General features: G+C 33.4%; 2 protein-coding genes across 8 annotated transcripts; both read right to left on the reverse strand.

The window, feature by feature from the left end:
* Positions 1 to 1,010: 1,010 nt before the first annotated feature.
* Positions 1,011 to 4,168, reverse strand: LOC18037651. Of its 4 annotated transcripts, none has more exons than XM_024180126.1 (7): positions 3,729 to 4,168; positions 3,269 to 3,354; positions 2,509 to 3,006; positions 2,138 to 2,359; positions 1,917 to 2,041; positions 1,619 to 1,819; positions 1,011 to 1,161 (listed from the first exon to the last, which is right to left on the reverse strand). In XM_024180126.1, exons 2-7 carry the CDS (start codon positions 3,352 to 3,354, stop codon positions 1,094 to 1,096), a joined length of 1,200 nt encoding a protein of 399 aa, XP_024035894.1. In that variant the 5' UTR covers positions 3,729 to 4,168; the 3' UTR covers positions 1,011 to 1,093. The 4 variants fall into 4 exon arrangements, with proteins under 4 accessions (XP_024035894.1, XP_024035893.1, XP_024035896.1 ...); XM_024180125.1 differs by having other exon boundaries at positions 3,269 to 3,374; XM_024180128.1 differs by lacking the exon at positions 3,269 to 3,354 and having other exon boundaries at positions 3,765 to 4,168.
* A 4,300-nt stretch (positions 4,169 to 8,468) lies between these two features.
* LOC18036459 (WD repeat-containing protein 44) lies at positions 8,469 to 18,241 on the reverse strand. Of its 4 annotated transcripts, none has more exons than XM_024180129.1 (8): positions 18,154 to 18,241; positions 11,417 to 13,197; positions 11,216 to 11,306; positions 10,973 to 11,130; positions 10,830 to 10,881; positions 10,650 to 10,726; positions 10,468 to 10,561; positions 8,469 to 9,452 (listed from the first exon to the last, which is right to left on the reverse strand). In XM_024180129.1, exons 2-8 carry the CDS (start codon positions 12,377 to 12,379, stop codon positions 8,884 to 8,886), a joined length of 2,004 nt encoding a protein of 667 aa, XP_024035897.1. In that variant the 5' UTR covers positions 12,380 to 13,197; positions 18,154 to 18,241; the 3' UTR covers positions 8,469 to 8,883. The 4 variants fall into 4 exon arrangements, with proteins under 4 accessions (XP_024035897.1, XP_024035898.1, XP_006427812.1 ...); XM_024180130.1 differs by lacking the exon at positions 18,154 to 18,241 and adding an exon at positions 13,894 to 13,983; XM_006427749.2 differs by lacking the exon at positions 18,154 to 18,241 and adding an exon at positions 13,537 to 13,811.
* Positions 18,242 to 18,882: the final 641 nt, after the last annotated feature.

The raw sequence follows: 18,882 nt of genomic DNA on the forward strand, positions 1-18,882 counted from the left end.
GAGCAGAACCCATATCAGAAGAAGAGCAACAGTTGACCACCAGCCGTCCATTTGAGGTCTGCTGATGATTATGGAAACTCATAAGACTGCTCCGATGGATTCTAGAAGAACCCAAGGTAGAAGAAAACGATAGCAAATTTGACGATGATACAGTAGAAGTGGAGATTGCCATCCAACAGTCCAATTACAAAGTTTCTTCAAATTCCTGCCGCCAAATTGATAAAAGATTTGAGCTTCTTGCACTCCGTTTAAGTGTCTTTTGTTCCACTAACGGATAATGCCTTTCAATAATAAATTAATAATTTTTTTTTTGGGGCCAAAAACCCAAAAAAAAAAAAAACAAAATGAATCAAATGTGAAATGCATGTTGTGCTTGTTGTCAGTGTTGTTGGAATTTGGCTAAAAAAAGTTATTCGAGTCAATTACGTTAGAAAATATCTTCTTGTTTTTTTTATTTTGTATTAATAGAAAAAAAATTATCTGTGGACCACCTCAATTTCATTGAAATTTTATACACTCACTCAAGAGTTCTAAAAATATCTTCACGGCACTTAACTTTCAGTTTTTTATTAACAAGACATTTTAAGTAACTAAAAAGTAGTCGGGCTTTTTATTTATTTATTTAATTCCAACAGTTACTTTTGCGGGCATGTTTGTCATTATATTTTTTAATGCAAGGGTAATTGGTAATTTACTGTCTTCATAATTTTTTTACATTTCATTGGTAAAATCATATCCATAAAATTCCAGTGGCAAATTAGCCTTTCACCATAAATTCTTTAAAATTAAATTTTCTGTAATGACGAAGTGGCTAAATAATAGAAAAAAAAAAGTTAGATGCTGCATAGACATTGTTATAATTCTTTAATAGTTACATCAACAGAATTGAAGTAGTGCAGAGACAATTTTCTTAGAAAAAAAAATTTTTTTTTAAATTTATTTTATAAGTACGTGATATTTAAGATATAAAATTTTTTTAAAAAAAATTGCAAGTTTTTATGCTACATATCAGTTATAGCGTCCAACATTTAGAATTGATGGCACTGATTGGAGTGATGCACAAACAAGCATTGTTTTACAACTGATATGGGAATCAAAAGCCATGAATTAGCCCTGTATTGGTGGTCTCCATGCATGCGCTACTTGGAGACCAAGAATGATCTGAAAAGAAAACAAATGCATCTGTAAAACCGAGGTAACAATACTTAATGCTCCTGTCGAAATGAAGTAATACGAAATGTATTGGAGCTCATTATGTCTAACTAAGGTCATACAAGAATGCCTGCATTTCATCGCCATCAAAATCAGGCTGTTTACTTATTTAGGCTCAGGCCTCCAATACAAGGCGAGTACTACTGCTGCGAGATTGACAGCTTTTGTAATCATGTAAAAAAGATTTAATCCCAGAAGTGTTTGTTTGTACAGAAAAGGGAAAGAAAAGAATGATGTAACAGCAAAATTGTTCATACAACCTATAGGAGGAACAGGAGAAAGGAAACAGGATATTTTCTAACTCTTAACTGGAAAAATTTCGCAATCAAGACATCCCAGCATCATGCATAAATTGGTTAAAAGAAGGGATCTACATGCTTTAAAACTTATGGATGAAAGATAGAACCTCTTGGGTCTGATGTGTAACTACATAGGCTCAAAGGACTATGAGGACTCTGACAGTTCCCGAGCTTATTAAGATCATTTTGCTCTTGCCTGCTCAAATTGTGTGTGAGTTCGGTAGTTGTGGCACACTTGGTATCTCCACTTCGGACAATATGATTAATTGGCTCAAACACACCCCACCAATAGTACTTCCTACAGATTCCTGCATAAAAATACATCGGGAAATGATTAAACTCCATGCTTTTGTTCAATTGCAAATTACATTGAAGTTACGAAGCACAAATGGTTATTTAACTTACGCCAATGATCAGGTGGCAATTCACGAGATGAGAAGACCAAGAGCTGCTGATCCTTTATCACTGCCTTAAGAGCGAGGTTGTGGTCGATCATGTCATCCAGGATGCTATCAAAAGCTCTTTCATCACTGTAAGAACATGAAGTGATGAATAATAAAGGCAAAAACTTTAAACAATAATGAAAAACTTCCTTCATAAATATGTTACAATCCAGAAGTAGCTACCTTTCATACTCTGGAAAGAAGTAAAGAGCAGCACCATCCACAGTCGGTGGTGATATCTGAAATCTTTGAGGCCACACATCAGACTTAGACAGGATTTCAACAGGAACCCACAGTGGAAGCACAGATGCCGCATACACCAGTTTTGGACAAGCTCTGACTGTCAAGCGAGCTACAAGTCCAACAGATGTTTGAACCTTGCCACCATTGACTTTGAAGCATCCCCTGTCAAAAATGTGACAGGTTTTTCAAATACAAAACAACCTTTCCTCATGTCGAAATCACAAAGCTAGCAAAACAGAAAGTTCTTAAATGTTTAGTAGCTAAAACACTGATGCTACTGCAGTAAAACAACTAAAGAGGACAACCACTACCTCCAAATAGGATCAACAGTCGATCGAGAATGGACATTGTTGCTGGATTCTAAAGGTAGAAAATTGCATGATGAGTTCGACAGACCATCAAAGATAGTGGGGACTGACTGAGAAGCTTCAGATTTAATTTCTTTGGATTCTCCATCTGAGGCATCGCTGTCTTCCTGTATCAATCTCCTCCTTTTCTTTCTAAGCTCTTGATTACAAACTGTTTCATCAGAATATGGCAGCCTTTTAAACTCCTCATTAGAGACTGAACAATCCCCTTTGGGCTGCTTTGTCTCAGGTGACCTGCCCACATGAACATTAGTCCTGCATCTTGAGAAACTGGTCTGCTTTCGTAGCTCCTTCCTACTCAATCTAACTTCAGCAGCTTCAGTGATGCGATCACTTTTTCTGGATGGAACTGGACCAATCTTGGTATCCTTTGGATTACATTCCTCACATTTCCAAACAACCTTTTCCTTTTTGCTTTTCGGCATTACATCCAGACAGTAACTAACATGCACAAGAATGAAGTATGAGAGGCAGGGGAAGAAAAAGAAAAACAATATCATCAATTATCATGCAAACAATTAGCACAGAGATGAATTGGTATGAGTAGATGATGGTAATGCGAGATAAAGCATTAAATTACAAGAATGCTGTCATTGAATTCAACTCCGATCAAACTGGTATTTCAGACCGAGTAGGAAACCAAAAAAATGTTCGATCCTAAGTACTGCAGAAGTAAGAATGGAGGTCTACTCATTTAACATACCGATGCTCTGCAGAAACCTTACAGTCGACACAGTAAATAAGGTCGTTTAAGACACCTTTATCACCACACTTCTGACAAATATTCATCTGCAAGGAAGCTCAAAAGACTACCAATCACAATTAGAGAAGATCTTATTGTTAAATGGATACATAGAATAGGCTAATCTCATCCCTTCACATAAGAGCAAAGCAATCGATTATCATCTATGTCAATACATTTTAGTCCATTCCCAAGTACTCGTTCACTTAACATTGAAAAGATCTAGTTAGACTCTCGTGAAGCACCGATCTTAATGGATAACACTAAAGACTAATAACAAGAAGAATCCCGACAATCTTGGCTCACAGTAAGAGTCTAATATCTATCTCTCTAATAAGTAGATATTTCAAATAACAGTTAATGAGAGAATAAAATAAAAATCAAGATAATAGAAACGTAAAGGACGATATCAGAAATTTACCTTTCAAATTTAAGTGAAAATGGAGTTAAAATCTACCTTCCAATTATCTATCAAAGATTAAAACCCTTAGCCTCAAAGCAACTCACGCCACTGCCTCATTTTCTCTCACTTTCGCCCTTTCGTTCTTTCAACGTACCGGCCACCTCTTTTTGTTTCTTTATATGTTAAGATTATTTGGCATTGGCTTGAGATAATTTCTTCCCATTAATTCTTCTAAACCAAATTCCAAGACTGAACAGAAAGGTTAAAAACAGAAAAGTTGATCCATCAACTCATTTATTTCTCCTCCACTGAGAATAACTAACCTAGACTGTTTTACATTTTGAATAAACACAAGATTATGGAGCATTTACAGCTATCAGTTTGTATGTAACACTTCCTTTTCTTGCTATCTCGTCACTCCGTATCCCATTTTACCTATTCTGCTAGAGGTGGCCAAAAAGCCGTCGCCCCTTAAAAAACCAAACCATCGGCTCAGTTAGGTTTTTAAAATTAAGGCAAAGGAATTAAGGGGTGGGCATTTTTCGGTTCGGTTCGATTCGAGTTCAGAATTGAACCGAACCAAACCGAAACCGATCGGTTTTAAAAAACTCAAACCGAACACAAATTGAATTTTAGTTCTAAAATTCGGTTCGGTTTGGTTTGTTCGGTTCGCACATATTCCTGTATTTTACAGTTTTAACCAAATCTTACTGTATTTTACAATTTTCACCTGCATTTTACAAATTATAAATTCATAACAAGAAAAATAAAACACAAATAGTCTACAATACACAAGCAACAACATCAAATACAAAGCCTTCAAGTAAAAAATAAAATAACAAAAGTCCTAATACAAAATAGTCACAATTCAAAAACAAACCTAAATTTAAAATCTATTACAAATTATAAGTTCATAACAAGAAAAATAAAACACAAGTCTACAAAACACAAGCAACAACTTCAAATACAAAGCCATCAAGTAAAAAACAAAATAAGAGAAAAAACAATTTCATCCGCCACCCACATCGCCTACATCAAAATCCCATGCTCTAAACAAAATAAGAGAAGCCTTCAACTTCAATACACAAGCAACAATTTCATCTACCACCCACATCACCTACATCAAAATTCAAACTTTCAAAGTGAGCCAAAGCACTCAATAATTAAACTAAATAAAATAAAGTGATTTAATAATTAACAAATAAATATATATCAATTTAATTACCTAAAACTGGTTTATTTCAACTGCAATTTTCATGTTGACCTACAAAGTTGGTCGGCCGTTGTTGATTTGCGAAGTTCTACATAAAAAAATTGGACAAATTGAACAAGTTTAGAAATACTTAAAAAATAAACTTAAATTAAAATTAAACAAATTATATAAGGTTGATAATACTTAAAAAGTAAATTTAAATTAAAGTTTTACAAAATATACCTTCCGCAAGTTGATCCATAAACTCATTGTCTTGAACTAATTTATTTAGGTCCGATGTTGTATCCACGAAAAGAGAAGTCCGCAACCAATTTTGTAACAATACCAATGCTTCCACCATGTCTGGAGTCAAAGAGCTTCTATACTGATCTAGTATACGACCTCCAGTACTAAAGGCAGACTCAGAGGCAACAGTAGACACCAGAATAGCAAGAACATATTATTATATATCAAAAATTAAAAAAAATTAATAAAGATTTGATGTTACCTTCAAAGATGAAGAAAACTGCAAAGTCGCATCATGAAAAGTTTTTAAAAACTTGACTATGCGTCGAGTATTTTCCCAATCACTGTACAATGGCGGGCCCTTCCTTTTTTTCTTCCCACCCTCTTTTTCATTGAAATAAGCATCATAAAGCTTATCTTCAAGTGTCATTCGGTCAAATGCCGACTTAAATCTCAATGTCGTATTCAACATGGAATATGTAGAATTCCACTTGGTGGGACAATAAAAAATCACACTTCCTTGACAATTAATCTTCTCTTATTGCACATGAATTTGAAATGCTTGCATCCTGACAATAGAAGATCTCACATACTTCACCTCATTCCGAACACTAACTATATTCTGCTCTAATTCCTTCAACCCTTCAGTAACGATCAAATTCAATATGTGTGCATAGCAACGAACATGCAAATAATCTCCATTCAACACTAAGCCATCATCCCTCCAAGTCTTCACTCTATCAATCAAGTACCTAAGAGCACCTTCATTTGGACTTGCATTGTCAACAGTTACAGTAAACACTCGCTCAATACCCCAGTTAATTAAACATTTTTCAAGTTGCTTACCAATTGTCTCCGATGAATGATCATGAACAGTGTTAAAACTGATAATCTTCTTATGTAAGTTTCAATCTCTATCAATAAAGTGAGTTGTAATGACCATGTTGTAATAAAAGTCCAAATATCCGTGGTCAAAGATACTCTTTACTTATTCCCTGCCAATAAACTCTTCAACTTAGTCTTTTCCTCTAAATACATCTCAAGAGTATCCCTACAATGGTTCTTCGTGATGGGAGAAGATATCTCAGAGCTGCAACACTACAAAAATGCCTAAAATCTGGATTCTCCACAACAGAAAAAAGCAATTAATCAAGAACAATCGTTTTCACGGTGGCCCGTCTGCAAGCGTTTTGACTAAATCCCTTGCTACAACTTCATCACTACCAACATCTTGAGTAAATATTGTTTGGTCTTTTTGCAAGTCCTTGAACTTTTGACATCTTTCACGGTTATGAGTTCTCAAAGTGCTAGTCCCACATTCAAATTCTTCACCACAGTAGTTGCATTTACACTTTGTATCATTATTTGGAAGTCTAGTAAAATGTTGCCACAATGTTGATCTTGGAGCCATTTTTTTCCTTGGTAGTGGTGGTTTGGATGACGATGACTTTTTCCGCTTGTTTCCACCGGTGACAATTGTTGCCGAATCATTTTCATTATCATCAACTTCAACTTTATGCTCAAAATCATTGGCTACACAATCAAGGTTGTCTTGAACTCTTGAATAATTAGACATCTGAAATAAAAAAATTAAAAAAAAAGCAATCTTGATTTATTTAATAATTTGATTTACTTTCAATGAAAAAAATTGAAACAACAACTTTAATTTACTTCACAATTATGCTAACTAATTATAAATTTATTCTTGAATTTTCTTTTCTATGCGGCAATATTTGTTTACAATTGCATAATTATGGCATTGGCAATTCAAATTCAACTAGTTAACATGATAATAATGGGATATTTAAGTAACTTCAAGTCTTCAACCACCAAACAATATCTACTTTTTCTCATCCATTTTCAAACTAAATAGAAGTTACAGGACCACAAATATTCTTTGTATCCAAATTCCGAAAGCAATGAAGGGTGTTGATAATTTAATATTTACTTATCAATATTCTCACAATATACAATTATACAACTATTTCACTTGCAATGGCCATATCTAATTACCCATTATATTTGCTCATTGTACAATTCCAGACTTCCAACAACCGATATACACCAACACCAGCACAAATTTAACCCCATATAAGCTTCAATTTAAACAAAAAGAAAACAAACACAAAGGCCACAACATAAATTAAAAAAAAAAAAAGAACCTACAGCAATGAAGATTAAAGATGTGGGCTGATGGCAGGAGGTTTGGACCAGTGAGAGGGAGACTGTGAGGTGTGAGACTGTGAGTGATAAGAGAAGACGAGTGGCAGTTAGAACAGTGAGGCTCGAAGACGAGCGGCAATCGCTGACCGTGAGCGTGAGGGATAGAGCTAGTGAACGCGTGAAACCGTGAGAGACCGAGGGCTTTGACGGCGTCACCATGCTTGAAGGGATGTGCCACCGCTGACCGTGGGGCGAGGGACTTAGGGAGAGGCGGCGAGTCACCGATCCGGTGAGGGAGACACCAATGATAGCTGGATTTTGGACTTTAGGTTTAGGAATTAGGGTTACGAAATTAGGATATCAAAAAAGGGAATTTGGGATTTAGCTTTTATATTTTTTAATTTTGATTAAAATAATTTGTAAATAATTGGACTAAACTGATCGGTTCTTCGATTCTATTCGGTTTTGAAACGAATAGAATGTAAACCAATCGGTTCTTATAATTTCAAATCATTCGGTTTTTTGCCTTAGAATCGAACTGAACCGAATTAAGTTTTTTCGATTCAGTTCGGTTCTGAAAAAACCGAACCATTTGCCCAGCCCTAGTTTAAAACCAAAAAAACCCAATTCAACCAATTAAATTTGGCTTCTATTTTGTAAAAAATACCAATTGATTCAGTTTATTTCGAAACCGGATCGAACCGACATGCACCTATATATATATATAACAAAATAAATGTATATATCTTTTAAATGCTGACCATATAGTGTATATAGCAAATTGGTATTTTAAAAGATGCAAACATCTTCACCAAAAAATAATTGTATGTATATACATTAATACATATATATAATCCCTCTATAGTAAGCACATCTCCATTTTATTAAAAGGACGATGCACATTAAAATATTAAAAATTATATATTTTAATACATTAAAACAATATATTTTTATTTGTCAGTGACATTCTCACTAGAGAATTATTATTATTATTATTATTATTACGTGTGGATCCCCACTTTAATATGACTACGGGGCAAAATAAATGTATATATATCTTTTAAAATGCTTGTCATATGGTACATATAACAAATCGGTATTTATTAAAATACAAACATTTGCACCGAAGAAAATATATATATGTGGGTGTATATGTATGTGTATTTATGTGTGTGTAAAATTTGATAACAAAACAAAGGTGGTGATATTTGATATATACTCAAGACACCAAAACCATCGCTCAAGGAAACAGACGGGGATTGGCTCTAAAAATGTAATTGTATCCCGTTTTCTTTCGTTTGGTCCTATAATTATTATTCACAAGAAAAATAAATATAGATAAAGCCACCTTAATGAGCTGATCAGCCACTAAAGCCTCGTGACATGAAGATTTGTCAAGATAAACTAACTTACAAAACATGTCAGAGTACTTCACCTACTGAGATCTGAGCAACCTAAAATATATACAGTGAGTTCGGCACAATGCATTTTTCTGAATCTTCATGCCATCTTAAGCCTGCTTCTAATTTTACTAGCATATCATTTGTGTTGAGTTATGATCTGTGCCAGCTCCTAGAGCCTAATTGGCAACCCATAGTTGTGGAATGTCTTGATCATACCATCACATCCGGCTGTCACAATTACAAGACCCCATGTTGCAGAAATTGCTCTGACATCATCGACATTGTTCAGGCATTGTTGTTGCAGCCGCTGCTGTTGAGGATCCTGGCAATATCCGTCACCATCGATTGTTACATCCCATAGAGGAAGTTTCTCCGCAGGCCACGTTGCGGAGCCCCTGCAAGGACCGTCATTAGAGAACCAACTACCAAGAGAAAAACGTTCCGAATCTCTGATCCAGGGCGCAGTCTCTAGATTGTCCCATTTCTGTGAGCAATCCCGAAGACTACTACTACATAGACTCTTCTGTTCTGTTCCGATGCCTGGCCATTGTACTGCAACAGACACGCCCTCAGAAAAGAAATGCTCACAAGAACGTACAGAGTTTTTCTGTTTCGATGATGGGAAGCATAACTCATCATAGTTCCAGACATAAACACGACAATCATCTCCAATTGAGATTATGTGTTTCCCCGTTGTGGTAAATGAAGCCGACATTTGGCTTCCAGACTTTGGAAGACCTGCATTATTAAATAATTGCTTTAGGAAGACAGCAACATATTGCTCCAATATTAAATAATATAAAGAATTGGATGATTCCCACAAGATAAATGCTATTAATTCAACTTCAGCTAATGTGAACATAATAAAAATTAAAAACCTTGTTAACTGTGCCTACATTCACTGTTTGTGTAAAATGCTTGCAATTTTGAAAAGTATTACTAGAAAACCAAGAATGACAACTCCATTAAAAAAGATAACTACTAACAAAATACAAGCACTAGTACAGCTGTAAAGCTTAATGGGAAAAGGCGATCAACTTTGTAAGGTTTTAATACAATGAAGCTGATTCTCCTTTTCTTAAACTCATCAAAGTATAGATGCAATGTATGAGTAAGATGTCAAGGCTAGATAGAATATTTATGGGAAACGATACGAATATGCATAGAAACTTCAAGAAAATACAAGTTTCTTATCACTATGTAATAAAAAGAAGGGAAGTAATATATTCTTTTCCTTAATGTATTGGTAGTAAGAAGCTTGTAATAGTACACATGGATGTGATTGACTAACAAAATATGATTTATAAGGTTCACGGTGTAGCTGTAATGAGATTTCAAGCTGAACCAAAGATTTACAGCTTTCTGGAGTTGGATTGGAAAAAGCAATCTTGAAACAATATAAAAATTTTGTTTGTCTTGACGTGGAAGTTGATTGGAATAATCCTGTGAATATAATTTATAAGGATAAACAAAAACACTGAGTAATAAAACAAATGTCTTTTAAAAATGCACCTTCTGGAAAACAGTTACACAACAGCTTGTTTGAAAGGAGATAAAAGCAAACACAAAACAAAAAAAGCATTATCGATTTCCATTTTTCCGAAACATGCTCAGTGAACTTCCAAGTCTGATGCTTTGTTCTTTAACTATTATGCATTGACTCTATGTGGGTGGTTAAGTTTCACTTGGTTGAAAATTGAAATGAAAATCAAAGTAAAAATGTTTCAAAGTATGCTATATTTCAAACATTTACCTTTAAATTTATGAATGACATCAACTCCATCAAGTATACGGAGTTTGGAATCTTCTGAAGTTATCATAATTCTTTGAGATTCGTCCCTGGAAAACTGCAATGTGAGATGATATGGGATGTCAATAATGAACAAGATTATGGTCTGTGTAATATAAATGCTAGTTAGAGCTGCTAGTGCAAACCTGAATCCCAGTTATTTTGTTGCCAGAGGTTTTCTTCCTATCGTGGAAATGTACCTTTTCTAGCTTGAGATCATTACCTGCATAGTCACAAAAGCAGTTTAGGCATGCCTCAAGAAAAAATGATCAACTCAGATTCACATTTTAATAAGTAAAATCCCAAATAGATGGAAGAAGAAGTACCTGATGCTTTATAAAAGTGACAAATGCCTGTAATGGAACCAACTATGAACCCCTGCTTGTATAAGAGTTAACAAAAGTACTTCAATAGCAATCTTACAAACTGGAGTATAAATTTGCGGAAAGATTGTGCTCTCAGATAATACCTTTCCATCAGGAATGTAACAAATTGCAGATATTACATCGCGTACATCAGCCCAATCAACAACTCGTTTCTCACAAACCCCCCAAATCCGAACTTTCCCATCTATGGAGCCGCTGATGAAGTAATTGTCATCAATGGGATTGAATTGAACGCACGTCACTGTTTCCAATTTAAGACAAGGGAATTAAATTTTGCATCATATTATGGAAAATTTGAATGGAAATGAAACTATAATCATACTCACCATAGTTATGATGATCAAAAACATTTAGACATTGATTGCAGCCCACTTGCCACATACGAACTGTTTTATCCATTGAGCATGAAAGAAGATACTGCAACCAGAAGCTTGAATTAGTATTAACTCAGCGGCTACCCCAATGGAAAATATTAAACATGCTAGAAAGTTTCAATAAAAAGAAAAATTCTTTGCAGGGGTACTCACATTCGAATTAGACCAAGCAAGGTCTAAAACATCACCCTTATGGCCATGAAGCTCTTGCAGCGGTGATTCTTCTATCTGAAAAACCTCATCTGGTATGACAACTGGCACATGACTAGACTTCTTTTTCCCAAACTTAATCTTGCCTTCTTTGGCATTGCTGCCAAAACCACCGTCATCAGTGAAAGATTTGCAAGAGGCAGCCACCGACGTGACATGCCAAATTCTTACAACTCCATCTTCCCCTCCACTTGCCAAATACCGGCCATCTGGGCTAAACTTCAGTGTCCAAATGCAGCCCTTGTGAGCTTGAATTTCTTGACTTGTGTAAAGAGCTGTGAACTCCATACACTTCTTTTTGTTCTGCTTCACCTCCATTTTATTTGCTTTAGGTTTTTCAGAATTTGGTTTTCTTTTCTCAGACATACAGGTCTCTACATTTCTCTTTTTCATGCTAACAATACGTTTCCACAATTTCTTCACTTTCTTTATATTTACACCCTTGCATTCTGGAAAAGGATTTTCAAATTTATCAACTGATTGTGAAAGTCCATTGCTCTCACCTTCGAGAGTAACGACGCATTCATTCATCTGATCTTGCTCCAATTCATCAACCATACAATTGGCCTCACTATCCATTTCTCTATCAAAACAATTCAGATTTTCATCCACCGTGTTCATCGAAGAACCTGAAACAGCTCCACTACATTCAATAATCCTATCCAATCCCATCATCTGCGATGAATCATCAAAAGTAATCTCATTCTTTGAAGAAAACTCAACAAGACCCATTTTACATAAAAAATTCTTACGTCTTTCCTTCACACTTCGTGGCTCACTCATCCAAATATCATAATCTAATTTCCCGGGCCCCAATTCTTCTTCTGATACAACTGATTCTTCGAATGACAAACAATCAGTGGAGTCAAAGAACACATCATCTACACCCTCATCAGAGCTCAGCATGTCTTGTAATCGAGACCAAAATTCCACATTAAAGACCACTTCTCTCAAGCACTCCTCCTATGCATCTAAACAAAAAGCTCACAGACCCCTTAAATAACCCACCGAAACCTCAAATCACGGACCGAGTTTTCCTCTCTAGACTATGTAAATTAATAAGACTAAACAGCTAGTAATAAGTAATTCAACAGAATATACAATTTACTAACATGGGTAAGTACGAGGAACCAGCTTCTAACCCCTCAAAACACCAATGGCAAGTTGCCAATTTTTCGTTTAGCATGTTCTAAACCACCTTTGCTCATTAATCCCAATATAAAATTTGCCTAAAACCCGGAAAATATACAATAATCAAATACAAGCAACACAAACCAAAGCATCAATCAACAAGGTTCTTAGGACTAATATCTTGGTTTCAATGCAAAGCAACAAACAAAAGAAGTCCAAAACAATTACCGACCCACCTAAGATCAAGGCTTGAGCAACACCTCAAAGGTCAATTTTCCCACCTTTGAGCACAATATAAAAAAAGAGCCAAAACTCCTCAAAAGTGCTTTGTATTGAACCCAACAAAAGCACTTCCAAAGGTTGGCAGCACTTTGGCTTGGCAGGCGTAAATTATAAAGCGTTAATGGTGGAGAAAGTAAAGTACTTTTAAAACCTCGAAATTGAAACCAAATCGCCAATGGTGGCTTCTCGAGATCTGGATTTTGATGCGCACGAGCTACAACGACAACAACAAACACAAGCGGCGCTAGCCCGGGAAACAAGAAGCTACAAGCTAGAGTTGTGCTTTCTCTGCTACTATAAATATAATCTCTCTGCAAGAACAAAAAGCAAGCCCACAATTAGTACTACACACAATTAAGCAAATTTAATATTACAAAAAATTAAATTAAATTTTTAACAGATCCCCAGTTGAAAAAATTGGAAATCTAAGTGACCCACATGAGGAAAAATTCAAATTGAGTAGTGAGAGTAATAAATAAAAATCATTAAAACGACTGTACAGAAAACAGTTGCTTAATGGTTATGTAATATGTAGAGATGTAATAATTAGGAGTGTTTCTTTTGAGAGTTTCTAAAAAGGGGCATTAAATGGAGCTAAAAGAATTTACAACATCAACATAATAATGATAATAGTAAAGAAGAAAACGAACCATCCCAAAAATTAACTAACAATCCGGCCTGTGAGAGAGAGAGCGAGAGACAAATGACAATTGGGTTTCATTTTTAACAAATGAACAACAATTTTCTTGGGTGTTGTGTCTTGCAGTTTGATGTATCTTTTGGTGCCCATTAATGTAAATGAAACCAAACCAAAGTTAAAGGTAAAGCTATGATATAGCTTCTGTAGTATTATTAGCAGCAGCCAAGGCCAGCGGCAGCAGCAGAACTCTGTATCTTTTTGCTTTTTAAAAACAGTTTTCCGTGTTTTCTGGGACTCTTGTTTGCTATTACTACAGAAATTTAAAATAACAATAATAATAATGCTGAATTAATTTTAAAAAACAGACCTTTTTGCTTTCTTTACTCCTGTGTTTCCATTTTCAATCATCAATCCCTTTCATTTCTTAAGGTGCTCCTAAATTTAGAACAACTTTTGATCTCTTTTTTTGGGCAAAACAAGTTTTTTCAGAGAGAAGGAAGCAAATTGTTTGTTTTCCAGAAAAGGGTTTTGTTTTTTAAAACTGATTTTACTTGTTTGGGACTGACTGAGCTTGCTTGCATGCATGCAAGCAAATGCAGTAAAACAGAGAAACAAAAGAAACTCACGTGAAATTATTTTCATTTTTTTTTTCTTTTTCTCTTTCAAATCATAACCGATGATGAAAGAAATCAGATCGGAGCATCTATCTGAGCTCACGAAGATCTTCACTTACAGAAAGATATTGTACGGACGGCGTAGGAGAGAGAGATCTGGTGTTGTACGGACGGGAAAGAGAGGTGATAAGATAGATTATGGTCTACTGGAATATAACTTCTACATCCCTACTTGTTTCTTATTCTCTCAAATGGCCCATAGCTTCTATATTCGCATCAAGCAGGTCCTAAACAGTGGTCCTAGATCCCACGGTTTCTTTTTAAGAATATTATTAGATTCACAAAACTCCTAAATCAACCTACATTTCCTTTTTTTATTTTTTCTATATTTTCTCAAATAAGCAAATAGTTTCCATGCCTGCATCAAATAAGTCCTAAAATATAGTACTAAATCCCACAAAGTATTTTTAAGAATATTCTTATATTCACAAAACTCTTATATTAATTTTGTGATAAATCCCACAAAGTATTTTTAAGAATATTCTTATATTCACAAAACTCTTATATTAATGTTGTGATATGACAATTTAGATATCTAAATCTAAAATAATCTATTTCTACTTTTAAATATTTAGAAGAATTTTAATTTTGTGATATGACAGCCTGAATACTTGAGTTTGAAAGAAATTATATTTACTTTTAAAGATTAGGAAGAAAGTCGATTTTTATAATATATACGAAAAATCTCACAATCTAATAAATAAGGAAATTAAATATCCACCACTTAATTGAATAATAGTTGTGCGATATGATAGTCCAAATATTTGAGTTCAAATCAAGTTGTATTTATTTTTAAATATTTGGAAAAAAAATTAATATGCTCAATACATACGAAATTACTTGTATTTAAAAAATAAGGTGAGAAAAAACCCATCACTCAATTAAAGAGTAGTTTACAGACTAAATCCTAATTAAACAAATCAAATTACCTTTATAAGCTAAAGACTACGTAACTTAAAACTTAAGGAGTATTGGTCATTAAGTTAAAAAAGTAAAGGTTTGTTTTGTTATGAATGAACAAGGTTGATCCTTTTGTTCAGAAATTTTGAAACCTTAGGGAGGTACATGTTATTACACATAAATTGATTAATGGGGCAAGCATACAAAACCAAGTGTCCCTACATTTTGATTTGAGTGGGACCCCAGAGTCGCGACCACTCATTTTTTGCCGTTGATTTTGGCAGGAAATCATGATTGGTGTCTCGAGGGTCCCATGCACTTAAAATATCAATCAATTATGACCTCACCCTCCTTCGGAAAAAGAAGGGGAAATAGCCTTATCTTATGTTATCACAGATCAACAATGGCAAATTGATGAAAGGGGGGTTGGGGTAAACGTATTTGGTAAATACAACAAATACTTTTGTGAAAAAAAAAAAAAGACAGAGAGAGTTGATGCAAATGCCAAGATATGATACATTTTTAGTGTGTATCTATCTACATGAGGAAATAATCTTTTCTCATCCTATTATTCTAAATTTGTTGTAGGTTGATTTCATAATTTTTTTCTTAAGATTTTTTTAATTTATATTTGTGATCGTATCTGAGTTCGATTTTTAGGAGAAATAAAGATTAAAAATTAATTTTTATTTTTGTACATCCTTCTATTTTTTTTAAAAAAAATACATTTTTAAAGGTTCGACATAACAATTGTGAAAATTAAAATTAAATGTTTACGTCATTCACAATTTTTAAAACTCGACACGTAATTAAAATGTAACCCAAAATTTGAGAAATCTCATTGGAAAAAAAAAACTTGAAAATTCAATTGCTGAACTATACAAAACTACTATCATGATTGTAGTTTTGCGCTTATGTATTACTTGGATCTATTAAGAATTATAATTTTTTTATCATTTATTAAAAAAGAAGAAAAAAGAGAAAGAAATATGAATGTCTGTACAAAAAAAAGATAAGATAAACAAAGAATGGTTCAAATTATTCATGTAACTGCACATAGATTTAGATTAAATGTTTCTATTCAAATAATTGCAACTTTCTAGCCACTTGTCATTTGTGATATGCATGTACCACTATACATGTCAGGGTAAAGTGAAGAAACAATTTTCAAAGAAAATGGACCATAAATGTGCTGTTTTTGCCTGGCAAAATGATGATATCTCTTTATTTTGTATATAAAAATATATATTTTATTTAATAAATTAATTTCTAATATTTCTTTTTCAAAGCTTTGGATTGATTATGAAATATTGAGACAATAGCTCTATCCGGTAATGGCATCTGTTTTGCTCTGTCCGAGAGATTATGATCCGCACGTGCATTTGCGAGATCTCTTGAGTCATCGCATTAGCACTTATTATTAATTTGTTTAGCTTTTTATGACAAATGAGCCAAGTGATGATCTTTTTCATGTCTTACGTGTTTAATTATTTAATAAAGCATGATTATATAAGAAAAAACAGGTGGTGGAACAATCAAGAAACCCATTTTCTCATTAACTAATTATGCTAACTTTTGACCCCATGTAGTAGGTTATGGGTGAAATATGGATATCTATACAGGGGTACATATGTTACCTAGTTCATTGGTTCATTTAGATTTTTTTAAGGGAGATTTACCAGTATTTTTTTCAACTAAAATTAATATATACTACTTATTTTCTTACTGTTTTTATAATAATATCATAATTTTACACTATTATTTTTATTTTTAAATACGCATATTCATTATTTATTAAATGAATTATATAAAATAAAAATAAAAATTTTAAATATTAAAAATAAGAAATACAAGTTTCCGTATAAATAAAAAAATTAATAATAAAATATTTTCTAACACTTTTTTGTTATTTTTAAACGTCTTTGCTTTATCATAAATACATATTTTATATTCTTAAGATAAAATATCAAGCAAATGACTCATTTACTCTTATTTTCCTTTAAATTTTTTTATGTAAGGTGAGTTATTGATTGTTATTGAAACAGTAAAAGGGTAAGTGATGTATGGAATAAAGATAAATTTATCTCCAATGTTATTAGTGGAAGTTGATTTCTGAGCTAATCTAAATAGATTTATGAGTTGTACTATCTATATATATATATATTTGTAAGTTGCAAGCATTCAAAAATGAAATTACTTCCCGGCATCTCAAGTTTCGTGTGCCAAGAAACTTGGAGAGAAAATGAGAATTCCCAGGCTCCTCAACATAATGCTAAATGGCACTATCAAGACACCGACAAAGAGCAAATTTTAAAAAAATTAATGCAAATCCTATGCCTAAAGTCTAAACCTTTAACTAATACTAAAACAAACTATCTAATTATGGAAGTTATCTAGTAAAAGAGTTGAGAGTTTGGTAATGTTACCAAACTAATGGCTTCTCATGCCCATATATATTCTTTTTATTATTATTATTATTTTTAAAGCAATTATCGAAAACGAAAATACTCCTTTTTATTTACTCAGTCAAAAATGTAAACTGATATGAGCGGAAGATGAATGGTAAAGGAAGACTTCTAAAGAGAAAGAAAACGAGAGAGCGTATAGAATTATATAAGTGTTGCTTAAATGGAATAATTTTCAGGAGAATAAATGAAAATCACGTGAAAAATAATAGTTTTGACTTTGATTGTCAGATTAGTAGGCCAAAGACTAGTATTCAAGCAGCCACATGTGTTTGGACACCGCTATCATGTGATTTTTCTTTTACTCGTTTCTTTTCTTTTCCTTCATATTTTCTCAGCAAACAAACAGACTAGACAAAGAAATAAGAGAGAGAGAGAGAGAGAAATTATATTATCATATCGTAACATAGTTTCTGCAACCCTAAATCACACACACACACAAACACACATACTGTATATACATTACTCCTCCTATTACAAGGCTGAGCAAGCAAATCAAACGAGCCAAAAAAAAAAAAAAAAACTCACAAAAAAAAATCATTGGCACAGCAGAGAAAGCAAAAAAGAGAAAGCAGAAACAGTACTAACCTCGAAGCAAAAGGCAACAACAGTGGCTGAGTCCTCAACAGTAAAGAGCAAATGATCCCAAAATATATCGATGCTTTAATAGATAGAAAGAGAGAGCTAGCGACTACAAAATTATTAGAGGCATATATATATATATATATATATATATATATATATATATATATATATATATATATATATATGGCCAATAAATAAAAAATGATATGTGTATAAGATATTATGTTTTATTAATTGATACTATATATAATAAACATTTAACAAAGAAACTTATGAAGCTAGAGCCACGTAGTAAGCCAACTGGCCACCTAAGCAAACAACAATTATAGGGACAAATCTCCGCTCGATCTTCTCTCGATTTGCTCTCAATTTAAATGCAAAAAAGGTGAAACCACACGCTGAATTTAAAAAATAAATCCCATTTGCTAATTAAATATATATAGCCATTGCCCATTGGTTATTATTATAGCATGATAAATTTCTAATCTAATTAATCCCATTTGCTAATAATTAATTAGAACAGCCATTTGGTTATGACATACTTCACTCCTATATACCACTGCTGTTAAACTAATTTTTTGTTTGCTGGTATTAATTTGTGCTTTAGTATAAATATAATTTTGAGAAAATAAATTTTTATTTATGTGTAATTTTGAGAAATACATTTTTATAGGTAACAAGAACAAAAGTTCGTAGAATCAGATAACAATTTCTTGTCATATTTGTGGATAT

This window comes from Citrus clementina, unplaced genomic scaffold (genome assembly GCF_000493195.1).
Source record: "Citrus clementina cultivar Clemenules unplaced genomic scaffold, Citrus_clementina_v1.0 scaffold_7, whole genome shotgun sequence".
Lineage (NCBI taxonomy): Eukaryota > Viridiplantae > Streptophyta > Magnoliopsida > Sapindales > Rutaceae > Citrus > Citrus x clementina.

Bases quoted from the DNA above. Each gene is read 5' to 3' on its own strand.
- LOC18037651 (XM_024180126.1), bottom strand. From the start codon at position 3,354: ATGAATATTTGTCAGAAGTGTGGTGATAAAGGTGTCTTAAACGACCTT. The intron at 2,360-2,508 runs GTAGTGGTTGTC...CATTTTTGACAG, and splicing joins ACTGTTGATCCTATTTGGAG to GGGATGCTTCAAAGTCAATG. The intron at 1,820-1,916 runs GTAAGTTAAATA...ATTTTTATGCAG, and splicing joins ATTGCCACCTGATCATTGGC to GAATCTGTAGGAAGTACTAT.
- LOC18036459 (XM_024180129.1), bottom strand. From the start codon at position 12,379: ATGCTGAGCTCTGATGAGGGTGTAGATGATGTGTTCTTTGACTCCACT. The intron at 11,307-11,416 runs GTGAGTACCCCT...TTCTGGTTGCAG, and splicing joins TTGCTTGGTCTAATTCGAAT to TATCTTCTTTCATGCTCAAT. The intron at 9,453-10,467 runs GTAAATGTTTGA...TTAATAATGCAG, and splicing joins TGTCATTCATAAATTTAAAG to GTCTTCCAAAGTCTGGAAGC.